At 33.6% G+C, this 16,380-nt stretch overlaps 1 protein-coding gene across 1 annotated transcript; it reads left to right on the top strand.

The window, feature by feature from the left end:
- The first annotated feature begins 8,260 nt into the window (after nt 1–8,260).
- LOC133839627 (uncharacterized) lies at nt 8,261–8,829 on the top strand. The gene is made up of 2 exons (XM_062271254.1): nt 8,261–8,596; nt 8,653–8,829. Exons 1-2 carry the CDS (start codon nt 8,378–8,380, stop codon nt 8,806–8,808), a joined length of 375 nt encoding a protein of 124 aa, XP_062127238.1. The 5' UTR covers nt 8,261–8,377; the 3' UTR covers nt 8,809–8,829.
- The last annotated feature ends 7,551 nt before the right edge of the window (nt 8,830–16,380 follow it).

Here is a 16,380-nt window from a genome sequence, read left to right as displayed (position 1 = left end):
GCACTGCTTCTGCGTGTCGTTAATCAATTAACTTTACGCCCACAAGATGGCAGGGTTACGCCCACTTACATGGCACGCTTGTCACAACCGCCTCCTCGATGCCTTCGATGCACGCTTGACCACTTCAATATGCCAAACAAATCAAACACACACACAGAGAGTTTTCCCCCCCATTGAACAAATATTGAAAAGTGAAAAGTCGTCGACGGTCGTATGTGATTTATGCCACAGATTTTGATAATTTATTGTTGGAAAAGTTGTGGCAAATACAGAGGGGTCAGTTAAGTGCTTCAAGTGTTTGCTGGTTATGCTTTTGATGGTCTTTATGATTTGTATTTTTATATTTTTTCTCTTGTTGCTTAAATTGCTTTGATTGAAAGTCGTAATTTTGTTGAAGCCCTTCGAGTGTTGCAATTAAATGAAAAATCCACAGAGTGTCCATTGTCGAGTTGTGCCACATGCAGCAAGCATTTATTTGAATTCAGTAGCTGATTAATCGAAATGCTCTGCCTTCAGGGCGGAAGTAGACACACTTGAAGACTAAAAGCCGTTTTGTGGTTACACAAAGTCCAATTGGGCTTCGGTTAGCATGCTGCTTATCCCTTCACTGACCGCAACTGCCTTTGGGCGCTGACCAAGTAAGCAAGACTTTGCGTCAACTTGAGACGTTGTTCGCCACCCCCTTAAGGGTTTCTTATGTAATCCAATGCACCCTTCCATTTGCTGATGCCCTGTTTGCTGATGGTTGGCTTGGTGACGACAAACGGATTGAATTTGAACTTGACTGATGGCAACAGTTGGCATGATTGACTGGTTCTCCGCGCTTTTGGCCAACTGGCCCAAAATGAATCATCGCCCTGGCAACGCAATATTGCAGCCAAATTAGCCAAATAATTCAAAGTAATTAAACGCGTTTGACTTGACGTCACTTTGCCGTGGGGTTCACAATGATCCCTAATCCGAATTTGTTCCCCTCAAAAAAAGAATGCGCACACAAAGTGTCCATTTGAGAGACCATTTCCATAATGGAATCCGTTTTGCAGGACGCACTTGACACTTCATGATAATGAAATTATGACTGCTTATGGCCTTAAAGCTGCAACCCTTTTATTTTTATTACTATTATTATTATTTTTTGTGATTTCACTCCCAATTGTTGCAACTACTTTGATGGTCTGCTTGAATGACTGCAAATGACATGCACACAGCAGCCTCAAGATGGGGCAAGCTCTTTGTTGACTGTCGCGCGGTCATACGTTGTCCATTAGTCTGGGGTCCGAACGACATCAGCAGCAGCAACAACAACGAATCCATTTCCGATATTGGGTGATAAAATTTTATGAATGTAATTTGCAGCGATTTGTTGCGTCGTCTACAGTTGGTTCTGAACTTGGACTTGGATTTGGATTTGGTTTTGGTCTTTGGTCCTTGGCGAAGGGGTTGTCGCCATTGCGAAATTGTTATTGACAACATGACGGGGGAGTCGTAAATACAAATACTCATCGATATGTAGATAGTTGGGCTCTCTCTTTGCATGCCCTCTCGCTTAAATTATTAAAAAGCATTTGCTTAACGACACTAAAAACGGGTTGAATGCAAAAGTGGCCATTGAACTGTTGCCTTCTTGTTGTCCCCTGTGAATCGTTGACAGCTACTTAAAGAGCATTTGCTGAAAGTTACTCAAAATTGTGTGCTCTCTAGAGATGGATTTATTATAAGAATTTATACGACAATAAAGTGCAATTTTGTTGTGTTTTTTAGAAAAATGCATTGTCAGAATATTAAGGTTCAATTTTCCATTAAATGAATTATAAAAATCTCAAAATATCTTTAACTTAAATTAGAAATATGCTAAATCGATTTATAGAATCAATTCTATAAGTTCAGTTAAAGTGTCAAGGGGAAAATGTCAAAAAATCAAGGTGTTAATAACTACATAGTTTGTTTTTTAGTTCAGTATTATAATGACGTAACATATTAAAAATCTATTGCATATGTATCTCCTTACTTCGTTTTATTTGTAATATGTTTACCAATTGGTTTGTACCTTTTATTGTAGATAAATAATTTCGTTTTTTTGAAAGAAAATCATTTGCCCAAATAATGTCTGAGTTTAAGATTAATTGTTAATTACTTTGCATTGCTGTATGTATTATATAATTCTTATATGATGAAATAAATAATTTAAGTTTTATTTTATCTGTTGATGAGGATAACAGCATTAATTCCCTACAGGAAAACTCTTTAAAACTATGCATGTTTTGTAGTGTGTGATTTATTCCTAGCAATAAATAAATAGTTGTTTTATCATTTAAATACTCATTTTAATTGCAATAAACCATATATCATCATCAAAGAACAATCGTGTGCTATCGCATCTATAAGATACATTGTCAAAAGATACTCCAATTTTAAGTGGCAACTTTTGCATAAATTTAGAGTGTGATAAATGACGTCACCTTTAGTTTACGATCTACTGAGTGTGCGTGTGTGATTTGCATAGAAAGCGCATAAAATCATAAACAGACCGCATAAATAACGACATTAAAAAATCGGCGGCAAAACATTAAAATAGTGAAAATGTGCAAATTAGACGCGCCCGTTGCGACGATGCGCGTTTTATGGCCATGAACAAAGATGCGGCGGATGGAAACTGTGCCAACTTAAGTGGCAAGTTTCCCCAACCCTCAAAGGAAATTCTTCATATTCACCCACCAGAAGATATAGTATTTGCCTTTGGTCTGGATGTATGCTGATTTATGGGCGCATATTTGTGATAAATGCGTTGGATTTTTGAGGATTTCGCACAAATTACAATATCCAAGGCGACAGCGCATGTGTCCTCCTGTCTGTCGCTTTTGCTTAGTGTCCTGTCGCATATGCGCATAATTTTTAGCTGGCAAGAGAAAAGAAAATCAAAGTAAAAATTTGGCAAATGTGATTTATTGGACGTCTTATCATGCAGTACGTGCTCAGCTCTGTGTTTTTGCAAATGAAATTGATTTACTTTGATTTTGCATTTTAAATTGAGCTGCTGGAGGGTTGTTGGCTGCGGATTATTGGCTGACAAATATTGTGACTGTTTCAGTCAGCCAGCGGCAAATGGTATTAGTAGTTTACTTGCTTACTTACCTATGAGCCCCGACGAGGGTTGCCACAGGAGGTAGACGGGAGTTTATCGCGATATCGATGTCAGTTGCTGACGTCTTTTTGGCGCTATTGTTTCGCTGTCGTTGCCAATTTATTTGCAATTTTTGTCGGCGCACTCACTACTAAGCAGCCATAATTCCCATTGCATTATGTGTGCGGCCTGAAATGACAAACACTCGACTCAACTCGCAGCACACGCGGCCAGCACGCAATTTTAAATGGATTTATTGATACGCTTCGTTGCCACAATAACAACTGTGAGCGCGGGTTACATGTTTGCAAACATTTCTGGCAGCAACAACAAATGCCCAGCGATATTTCAATTTTCACTGAATGAACCCATCAACCGAAAAGTGGCACACAACATCGCTTTCTGCTCAGGCAGCTGATCCTGGACGCTTGATTGCATGGGAAACTCATGTTGAGCGGCTGCCGAGTCCATTATGCGCATCATTTGCGAATTTTGATTTTTAATGATTTTAGCATCCGTGTTGTCATCTACGTTGGCGACACAAATTGAATTTTGATTAGTTGGTTGGCAACCTTTTTTCCCAGCCTAAAGCTGAGGGGATGTCCTTAAGCAATTTGATTGATTTCAATTATTTGTCAACGCTGTCTTTGCCGGCTGCAACTGTGCTTGGTACTTGCTTGTTTCACGGATGAACTCACTGAATCTGACCTAAATTATAAAACAATTTGTTGCCGTAATATGCAAAATACGTCGGTACACGTAAATGATATTGTTAAAATGAAAAATATTCCATACAAAATTGAGTTGTCGTTACAACTTGCGGCTCATTAAATTTTAGGTAAATTTAAATTAGAAATTGAAGGCTTAACTAAAAACAGTTCTTACATTTTTAATTTTTGTATACTCTGTATTTACATTTCAGTTATTGATACATTAACTTTTTAGCAAGATATAAAGTGGAAGTTATTAAAGAAATTCTCTTGTATCGGCAAAAACGCTAACTTACTAGAGGTCTGAGTTGCTTTGACCGACAATCTAGTACATTGTGACGTCTATGATATATTATGAATGTGGTACTATATAGATATACCAAATATACCATGTCTTATAATTTGTAGTATTTTTTAGTATTTTCGGAATATTTTGAAAATAATATAATCGCGATTTAAGCTATAAGCAATTATTAGCACCGATTATTTATAAAATGGATTTAAATGCTATATGGTATTATTATGTAATATGTAACTTTTCCGACTCTATAAAGTCTATATATATTCTTTATCAGCATCAACAGCCGAGACAATTTAGCCATGTATGTCTGTCTGTCTGCCTGTCCGTCTGTCGGTATGAAACACTGGATTTCAGAGAATTTAAGATATAGAGCTATAATACTATTTCGATATTTTAAGTATTTTGCACGTATTTTCGGTATATTTTTCAAATAATACCGCAATATTTTTATTTTATTCAAAATACAAGTGTAATTTTAAAGTCTAAAGCTGCGACTTTTGGTGCATACTTAATTACAATTGTATTTAAAATTTCTGGATGCGTTTTGATAAAAAGTGGAAGTGGAGAACTAAGTCACAATTGCTTGCTCATTTTAAATCGTTTATGTTATCTTCAATAATTTTTGTTTTTTTTACCGTCTCAAATAACAATTTTAAATGTCAATTGTAGAGTTAACAAGTAAACAAATAAGTAATTCATACGAGTCTATGTAGCATCCCTCTTTTAATATGCATAACTCATAAATGACAGACCACTCACAAGTTTAATGGGCCTCAACCACACGCTACAACAATTTTGGTCTCAAGTTCATGCACAAACGAATACCCAAAAGTCCAACAATAATAAATAATAAATAATATTTCTCATAAATAATTGTTTCCCTTGTCCAGAGTCCCAAAATATGGAACCCCACACACAGCATTTTTTTTTTTTGTTGGGACGAAAGTGCGACGAAAAATATGTTAACTAATCACCGTAGGAAAGGATTTTTATGGGTTTTCATTTCCGCATATAATCGACTTATACCACAAGCCAAACAACATAGTTGAAGAAGCAGTGAAGGGGAAAAACCAAAAGCGGAAATGTGGAACGTTAAGCGTCAAGGAAAAAGGTGATATATGTCAGTCGGCGAAATGTTGCGAAAAGTGCCGTAAAGAAATGTCATTTCCTTTATGAAAGTCGGATATGCGTAGGAGAGGAGAAAAGCATACTTGAATGGCAGATGAAGTCTATAAACAATTCATATGTGAATTGAGTGTCCAAGAAATGGCAAATCAAGTGAAAGTCGGTGCAGCCCACCAGATCAATAAAAACATCGGGGGGTGCGGCTGAATCCAACTTCATATTTATGGTTATTGGGACAGTTTTCTGCCAGATAGATAGAAGTTATCTGGCCGGCAATTACAGCAGCTTAATGACTTGTAACACTCGTCCGCAGCTCTCCAAATGGAAACTGTTTCCAGGGCCATTTCGTCATCACTTTTGTGGGGCCAAGGCAACGGGTGTCACTCACAGTGTCGCGCATTTGAATATCCTGCACTGGTGCTACTTCTGGTCTTGCTCCTGCTCCGGCGTGGTAAGTCCTGTCAATGTAATTAGATGCCAGGCGCAACGCATGCCAAATCCAAGATAATAACACCGCGGTGGTCCTTTTTTGCTTTGAGTGGCACTCGTCAGTGGCCTGTGAACTGAGAAAAAAGAAATGAGAGAAGCGAAACGCGACAGGACACTGCTATATTCACTTTATCAATTGACACACTCACACACTCCATAGCAACAACGCCACTCAAACTTCTGTCTCATTCCCCAGCTAATTGTAAATTCAAACAGTTTTTTTTATTGTATTGAAATTTGACTAGACCGCGTCCAGTGAAATTTATTGCGTTGCCTTGATAATGACATAATATTTTACGCTTCGACAGAGACGCGGAAGGAGCAAAAGGAACTCGAAGCCGAAGAGAGAGAGAGAAGTCTGAGTTTGACTGGGCAGCAAGTGAAGCATTGTGAGTTTCACTTGAGCTTCAATGCTTTTTATTTATTATTTAAATTTCATTTTGTTGTGTGTGCTCTGCTGTGCTGTGTGTGTATGTGTGTTTGTTGTTGGCTATACTTTTCCATTAATTTTAAGTGCTGTGCTGAGTTTCCGCCACGGAATTGAAGCTGGGATTGCGTTGCCCATTCCCCTTGAGTCCATTGTTGGCTTTGGCTTTTGTTGGCAGCTGTAGTATCAGTGTCTGCATTATGTTATTGTTATTGTTATTGACTTTTGCGCGCCGCTCAATCATAATCATAATCAATTGTTCTCTTACCTGCAACGCTTCTTATCGCCAAGGCAGCGCGTCATTTGCATAAAACGTTCTACTTTCGTATCTGTGTATCTGTGCGTGGCATGTGGCAAGTTCTACGAGTGGCAGCAATCAAAGCCAGATAGTAACAGTTATATAGTCCATACTAGTATGCCAACTTAAACCGCTTGAAAAATCAAAAGATTTGCGAACAAAAACATCGGCAAATTTGTTACATATTTGCACTGCGACTCAAGTTGCGACACGTGAGCTGAAAGACATCATCTATGAAGATCTTCAAAGCAAAGCAAAGGTAAGGCCATTTGGGGGCAAACAATTGCCTTAAAAGCCAACGCACAATTGTGACCTTAATTTGCAAAAGTAAATAAAACGGACGAAAAGCTGCACGCAAAAAGGATTTTAAAATCTAATTTCAGAATATTTGAAAGCAAACCGCCAAACCGAACAAACAGCCCATTGAGAGGCAGAGCTGCGTCATCGACGTCAATAGAGGGCTGGCTGAGATGGAACCCTTTCTAGGGGAAATTTACATGCCAGCAACGCACACACACACACACACTCGCACACATTGATATTATTTGCAAATTAGCTTGATGGTGGACGGAGAAACACACATGCGAAATGGAACCAATAAACCGTGAAGCACGCAGACGACCGCCAAACATCAGGCACCACGACAGAGGGCAGAGGGCAGAGAATAGAGGACGGAGGACACAGAGGATTGAGGGCACCATTCACCAGCAGCAGGCTAACCATAACCAGAACTTTTCTTTGCCCGTCTAACAGGCAATCAATGGGCTCGGCTTAGGAGCGGGGAGGGGGGGTGACCAAGGGGCCACAACGGGTCGGGTGGATGTCATTTTGTCAAACGCATTTTGAAAATTGTCGCCCCCGGGGGTAGCGTTGTGTCTGCCTGTTGTTTGCTTTAAAGTTTGCAGATTTTTTTGCAGCCACTGTTGGTTGTCGTGTCAACCGGTTGGTGTTTCATTAAAGGGTTGGAGTCGGGGTTGGGGTTGGGGCTTATTTGCTTGGCGAAAAAAAGTCGTGAAGTTTGCCAGGCACACAAGTCTACGCAACACATATAAGAGCAGAATATCAAGCGATAGCATCCTGGTGGCCACCACATTAGTCCTGTTTGTCATGTGGAACATGATTTGAGGCATTTCTGCTTCAATTGCTTTCAATGGGTGGCTGCAAAAAAGAAACGTACAGGATGAAAGAAAAACGCACGCCATTTGCATGCTCTATGCCAATATCTGATGCCATTAAGGATATATTAAAGATGTGTTTTTTATGCACACAACTGTACCAAGAATCACAAGATTTGGTTGTGCAATCAAAATTTTCAAAATTTTCAGGTAGTTATGAGAATGAAGAATTTTTCATAAGTTTATTTTAAACTATGTACTCAGCATCTGATAGAATATAGCACTCCCAAAAAGTAAACAAAAACTTACTATTTTTACCATTTTAAGCGAATATCAAATCTCAAGTCCGTCAAAAACAAACTGTTAACTATTTTATTTTTTATTTACAAGTGCAATTAAAATCACATTTGTAAATTGTCATTGCAAATTTAAATACATATAAAGATATACATATATAAAGCAAACCCAGTACAAAACAATTTTCATTAACGGCATCGCAATTAAACTTAAAAAGTGATTTTTTCAAATGAAATTGTTTTCATGTTTAATACGTCTAAAGCTGTGAATAAACAACATGCACTTTAGTGTGATAATATTTGCTATTATACTGGTACTTTTTAATCAATACTTTGGCATAGTAAGTTCAAAAATTATAAAAATATATATTACGAAATGAATATATTGTGTTCTAGGAATCGGTTGCCGTAAGGTTTACAAATGTTTATTGTAAATCTAGTAATCTCAGCAGATTTGTGGTTAATGTTTGCCGTATACGTGCAGTAAAAAGGAATATGTACGTCTTTAACTATGATGCTACTTTGCTGTATGAATTATATAATGTGAAGGTTAATGTTCAAATGGTCAAACGGGCAAATGGCTATAAGCCGTGGCTATACAATATTACTGTTGACGCCTGCGAATTTCAAAGACGACGCAACAATCCAATGATTAAAATGGTATTTAACATTTTTAAAAACTATTCGAACCTTAATCACCCTTGCCCATATAGGGTAAGTATAACTCAAATCCAATCGTTATTCTATAATTAATTCGAAATATTCTACAGGATTCTGTACATTTATATGGCTTATATCTTAAGCCACAATTAATTCCCATTCCGTTGCCCACCGGCGAGTATGGGTTACTTACAACATGGAATTTTGATAACAAAACTACGTCGACTGTGAATTTATATTTCGAATTCAAAGAAGATGCAATTTAAATTATTATGGTAATCTGTATTACAAAAAATATTTTACGAAAATAATAATATTGCAAATGAGTTTAAAACAACTAAGTGAGCTTCATTGCTCGAATGTAAGATAGCCGCTGTCTATTTTTAATGTAAGAAGAATTGTGCGGTAGTATTCTTAAAATATAATATACTATCGAAAAGTACTACAAAATACCGAAATCTTTGTTAGTTACCAAGTTTTTCAGCCTAAGTAACTATACCTCGACTGCAGCTGGCGTTTTTTAGTACATACATAAACTAGAATTTAAATAACTCAAACCATTTTTACCTAATCGCAAACAAATTTTGAGAATTCAACTCTCAAGCTTTACAATTACAATATATATTTTATTTATTTCCGATTAGTGGGGCCGAAGCGGCAAATATCTAGAACATATTTGATCTGCGCTCAGCATTAATAATAAAAAATATAGCTTTATAATAGTCTCTGATATCTAGGACTCACAGACAGACAGCCATGCTGACAGACATATGATACGTGACAATATTGTCTCGACGCTGATCAAGAATATATATACTTTATAGGGTCGAATGTCCTCCTTCTGTCTGTTACTTATATTTCCTGTGGGCACATTGAAATAATACCCTTCTACTCTATGTTTAGCGGGAGTAAGAAACATAACACACTTTTGGACCATTGCCAATATTTTGTGCAAGTATAATATTTGACGTCCATACAATCAAACTGTGTATAATATTGTCTGGATGATCACATTATAATCGCTTTGTAAATGTAATTAAAATCACATTTGTTCACCATGAGTTTTGAAGATAAAATATAAACATAAATCCGATATCCCATTTCCTTAATTCAAAACACAATTTTAAAATCATTAGAAAAATATTAATTGAAACTATTAAATAAAACTATTTTAATTATTTCTATAATACTGAAATGCTGCGAAATTCGACTAAAGCTGTGAATAAGCAACATGCACTTTACTGTTATATTTGTTGCTATTGTTCTGGTCATTTCTAATGAATATTTTAGCACAGTAAGTTAAATAATTAAAAAAAAGAAATAAAAAATGATTACAATATTTTCCAGGAATCTGCTGCCGTAAGGTTTACAAATGTTTTTTGTAAATCAAGTAATGTAAGCAGATATGTGGTTAATATATGTCGTTTGCGTGCAATGAAAAGGAACAAGTATATCTTCAACTATGATGCTACTATACTATACGAACTCTGTGATGTGAAAGTCAATGTTCAAATAGTCAAAAAGGCCAATGGCTACAAGCCATGGCTATACAATGTTACTGTTGATGCATGCGAATTTCAAAGAAGACGCAATAATCCAATAATTAAAATGGTTTTTAACATTTTTAAAGATTTTTCGAATCTTAATCATAGTTGTCCTTATCGGGTAAGTATAACGCAAGTTAAATCGTAATAGTTTGATTAATTAAAAATATTCTATAGGGGTCTATTATAGTAACTGGCTTATATCTCAAGCCACAATCAATTCCTGTGCCGATGCCAACAGGAGAATATGGCTTACTCTCCACTTGGAACTTTGATAATAAAATGACGTCATATTTGAATTTATATTTCGAATACAAAGAGGATCAATAAAAACTTAAAAAATGGTTTATTTTGACCCCATAATATGTGTTCATTCTTCACCAACTTTAACAGCCGAGACAAAGTCTGTCTATCTGTCTATAATCAAAAATTGATAAAAACTATCCGCTAATTCGATTTATTTTAGTATTTTAGAATATTTTTTTAGTATATTTTATATAATACAGCATTCTTTGGTTTTACGGTAAACGGGTGGCGCGTATTTCACAGTCAAGCATACTCAATTGTAGCATTCTTACTTGTTGGTTGTAAATATACAATTAATTCTTATTTTTTTCAAGCTTTATTTAGCTTTTTTTTTGGTTCATTAATTTTAACAGAATTACAATATGGAAAACATCCAAAGTGCTATTTAAAAAAGCATCATAAACATGTTATTATAAGCCAATTAACTATCATTGAGATAATATAAAACCAAAAAATTAAAATCAATCAAGTTTAGTGTTTACTACATTATAACATGGATTTCACCGCTTTCAACTATGCCTTTTTCAATGTAATTTTAAGAAATCAAGTTAAAAAATTGATAAGATTTGGTAAGTGAAAAGCAAATGCATTCAAAAAATTTGGTTTTTGATGTGTATATTTACAAAGGTCCAGCAATAGGTAATTCTACCGTCATAAACTAGGCTTTTAATCAAATATCGAAAGTGTAGTGTATACCAACAATTATATTAAATATATTGAGGATCTTTAAGAATTCATCAATTCTTGGATTTATTTTTAATACAGATAATTTTTGAATTGCTTCTTTTATGTGTGTAATTCATATTAATCAACAAAATTCTAAGCCTATAAGATATAACGGTTTAATCTTTAATAATAATTTCGGAATGTATTGATAAATATGTAGATTTTTAAATAAATCTCAAAAAAAAAATTTTTTTTTTCTAAAAAATAATGTATTATGTTTAAATAATATTATATATACGGCATAAGCCCTTAGCCAAAATAAAAATTAATAAAATAATTGTGATTTTTTTTATACAGGATAAGGAATTATAGGTTTAATCTTTACTTTATTGTCGCGTATGTGTTGAAAGTAATTTTTTAAACTCGTTGGCCCTGAAATCAATATACTGCTTACGTAATTGATGTTGTAAAAATGGGGTAGTGTTACTTTTTTGGCTCATTGATTATTACACAATTACAAAATCGTAAGCAATTTTAAAATCAATTAAAAAAGCATTTTTAATAAAATTCCATTGCGTGCATTTTAAACCTTATAAAAGAACAACAAGCGTTTAATTTTAGTTTTACCGATATTACAACATGGATATCACGCGGATAGTCTCAATATTTCTAGTGTAATTTTAAGAATTTAAGTTAAAAATGTATATTGACAGATGTGTTTTTATGTCAAGGATGACATATAGATTTTACCTAAAACTCCAATTAAAACAAGTTAGAAAGCTACAGTCTAGTGTGCTCGACTGTGAGTTACCCGCTACCCATTTTGAATAAAAGCAAAATATTGCGGTGTTATTTTCAAAATATACCGAAAATACTACAAAATACAAAAAATATATACCAAATGGTATATTTAGTATATCGATATAGTATCACATTTCAACTATACCATAGACGGCACAATGTACCAGATTGGCGTTTTTGCTCATACAAAAGTATTTCTTTCATACCTTCCACAATTTTTATCTGATCGCAATCAAACTTTCAGGACTCATAAATACTAGTTATTATTATATACACCAAATTCGCAGCTCTAGCCTTAAAATTATGCTTGTTATTCGATTTTTTTGATTTGCGGGGGCGGAAGGGGTATTGGCAAAAATTTGAAGCAAACTTGATCTGCGTGCAAACATTTCAAATGCTGTCGAAAAAATTATAGCTCTATTTCTTATAGTCTCTGAGATCTAGGTGTTCATACGGACAGACACACAGACGGACAGACGGACTTGGCTATATCGTCTCGGCTGTTGACGCTGATCAAGAATATATATACTTTATAGGGTCGGAGATGCCTCCTTCTACCTATTACATACATTTCCTGTCGGCACAAATTTATAATACCCTTATACCCTATGGGTAGCGGGTATAATTAATATCCATTAATTTTTCAATGAAAGACCACACCATTTTATTTGTATACAGAAAATCCAATTGTCATCTGTAGTTCAATTTATTAGCTCTTATTTTTTAACCTTTAAATACAAAGTACTGTATAAATAATATAAATTGTGTTTTGTTTATTTTTGTGTGCTTACCCAATCATAAAATTATAAATTACTTTAACAACAATTAAAAAATCATTATTATTACTGTTGATGGCAGATGTATCAGATGTGACCGCACAAACCAGCTGACAGTATGGTCTCGCATTTTAATAAACTATACTTATTTTAACTATTATAAAACGAAAGAACATCAATCAATCAAGTCTAGTATTGGCTATATAACAACATGAATATCACACAAATAATTGTTATATATATAGTGTTTGGTGCATTCCACTTTGCTTTTTTATAATGTAAATGTAAGAATTAAGGTTCAAAATGGATACTGACAGATGTGTTTTCAGGAAGCAGCTATTATTCGTTTTACAAATGCTATATGCGAGACGGACAATAAAATATTTGTGCTGCATGAATGTCGCTTGAAGGCAATAAGAAGATACATAACTGTAATGAACTTCAATGGCACATTACTTCATCCTGTTAACGATATGAAAATAAGATATCAACTAAAAAAAAAAGAGAATGGGTTTAAGCCTTGGCTATATGATATAAAAGCTGACGTCTGCCTTTTTCTTAAAAAGAATAACAATCCCGTTATTAAATTAATATATAATGTGTTCAAGGATTATTCAAATATTAACCATACATGTCCCTTTGTGGTAAGTAAATAAAATAAATAAATAGATTCCAAAACTCTTACAAATAAGGTTGTATTTACAAGGGTCCAATAATAGTTAAAGACTTATATTTGACAACTGAGCGGATCCCGCTGCCTATGCCAACAGGTGAATATTCTATCGGCATAAACTGGACTCTTAATCAGAAATCGAAAGTGTATACAAATTTTTATATTGAGTTTATTGAGGATTTATAATAAAATGTTGCTAAGTAAGTTCTTTAATTATTTGTACTACTTTTTTTTCATGTCTATATTTTGAAAATTTTGTAAATAAATAGTATTTATGTGTGCTCAACTTAAAGTGTAAATGCATTAACTTTATTTTTATTTCTATTTATACAAAAATATTTATAGAAATAGACTTGTGGTTTATTTATAAAAATAATGCTTTATTGAATTATCATTAATAGGTTTGTAGATTGCAGTCGACATGAAAGAGATTATCAATTAATTCATTAATGATAACACTTTATTAAACAAGTAAGAAAGTTATGAGATACTACCCACCTTGTGAGATACACATTATTTTGAATAAAAGCGAAATAGTGCGGTATTAATTTTGAATTTTACCAAATTAATATACCATAAAAATAATGAATGATTTGTATTCTGTAGAGCAAACTATCCGTTGCATATTTACTTTGTTCGTCAGGTCTATTGTCTTTTCAGCCGTGAAATACAAAGCACTGTTCATGTAATTGATTATGCAAAATTGATTTGATATTACTTTGCTGGCTCATTGATTATTACACAATTACAAAATCGTTAACAACTTTAAAATCAATTATAAAATCATTATTATTACATTTTAATAGAATGTAGTATTTTACGTATTCCAAATAGGGAAAACCTACACGAAATCAAGTTTAGTGTTTACTCTATTGCAATAGGGATATCACGCGGATAATCTTAATAATTCTAGTTGTTACCCTTTTAATTATCAAAATTTATGAATGTTCAAAAGTGATACTGACAGATGTATTTTCATGTAGCAACTATTATCCGTTGGACAAATGCTATATGCGAGACGGACAATAAAATATTTATGCTTCATGAATGTCGTTTGAAGGCAATCAAAAGACACCTGTATTGAACTTCAACGGGAGTTTTATTCGGCCTGCTAACGAGGTCAAATTAAGATTTCAAATGCAGAAGAAGGCTTTAAGGCCAATGGCTTTAAGCCCTTGTTAATTGATGTAAAAACTGATGTTTGTCAGTTTTTCAAAAAGAACAACAATCCAGTTATAAAAATACTTTACAATTTGTTTAAAGATCGTTCCAATATTAACCTTACATGTCCTTTTATGGTAAGTGTTAGGCAGAAAATATATGCAAGATATTAATTTTAATAAAAGTTTTATTCACTAGGGTCCCATTATAATTAAAGATTTGTATCTAACAACTGGACGGCTGCCGCTACCGATGCCAACAGGCGAGTATTCGATCATAGTTAATTGGACAATAAATAAGGTAGCCAAAGTGTATACAAACTACCATATTGAATTTATTGAAGATCTTTAATAATTAAACAAAAAAAAAAACTGTTATTTCGATTATATTTTATATTTATTATTAATCTTTAATAAAGACTCTAACAAATTGTTTTATATTTTTCTATTTTATCTATTTATATGTTGTGCTAATCAGCAATATATGCCACATAAAAAAAAATTCCAAATTTACAAATGTTTAACAAATTACAAATTTTTTTTTGAGCTAAGCAGTGCAGAATTATTTTAAAAAGTATTACGAGAAATATAAAAAGTATCTCGATTCCGAGAATAATGTATTTGGTATATACTGTATATCTACTACCGACAGCAGCAGTTTCTTTTAGCTTGTTACATACATTTATCAGTAAAATGAGTGATGAATTCGTTTTTCTTTCTCTCAGTGCACAGCTGCAAACCAACACAAAAACGTCACTGAATATGTGCACACTTTCTTGTACTTGTGTTAGTAAATGTTCTGTCGTAAGACGATATTGAGCACCCCTGTTTTAATAATATATTTACACAAGAGATAGGTATCCTATGTCCTTCTCCTGGCTCTAAGCTACCTCCTCACCATTTTCAGCCATATCGGTAAAGCCGTTCTTGAGTTATAAATAGTGTAACTAACACGACTTTCTTTTATATATATAGATTTTGAAATATCAATATATAAAAATATGTAGAAATGATTATAAATTTTGTTTTGTATATACTAAAACTACTGAAATAGTTTTACATTTTTATGATAGAACTATATGCTTACTTTATTCACCATTTAAAGTAGACTATAAATTCGTATTTAACATGTCATACAATTTTTTAAATGATCTAATTACTATTCCAATTATTTTGTATTTATATATTGAACAAGAGGTGGAATATGTGTGATAAAAGTGTCATAGCAACTTATAAAAGACTACATATGTTATGTATGTATATTATGTCACGTCCATTTCATATGAACAGATAATAGATATGATCATCAAATCATCAGAATTGCTTTTTCATATGAACATGCTTTTATTATATAGTATTTATATTCATCATTAAATCGCTATTCATAATTTTAAATGGAGATTACCAAACAAAATAAATTCGGTCAGTTCACTCCGAGTAACAAAAATATGTGGAACATTTTAATTGTTACGCTCATTCTTCAAATACTTTTTAATAAATACATTCATAGTGTAAGTATTTTCATGACTTAAACCGTATTCGTCAACAATTAATAATTCGAATATTTTAGGATGCCATCAGTATTAAATTTAAAAATGTGGAATGCCAATCGACGAATCTATCGTGGGTTATAATACACAGTTGTCGCTTGAAAGCAATAAATAGGAAAAGAGTAGATTTGAACGCATATTCAACGATTCTTTATCCTGTATACAATATGGAAGTTCATGCCCAGTTGTTAAAGAAAGCAAATGGTTATAAGCCGTGGCTAATAGACGTCCACTTCGATGTATGCTCATTTTTAAAGAAAAATAACCATCCATTTGTAAAGATAGTTTACGACATTTTTAGACCCAGCTCGAATATCAATCACACATGTCCTTACGTGGTAAGCAGAATTCAATTCTGATAT

Source organism: Drosophila sulfurigaster, chromosome 2R (assembly GCF_023558435.1).
Source record: "Drosophila sulfurigaster albostrigata strain 15112-1811.04 chromosome 2R, ASM2355843v2, whole genome shotgun sequence".
NCBI lineage: Eukaryota > Metazoa > Arthropoda > Insecta > Diptera > Drosophilidae > Drosophila > Drosophila sulfurigaster.
The sequence above is the reverse complement of the archived record's forward strand: the minus strand, read 5'-3'. Positions and strand labels throughout refer to the sequence as shown.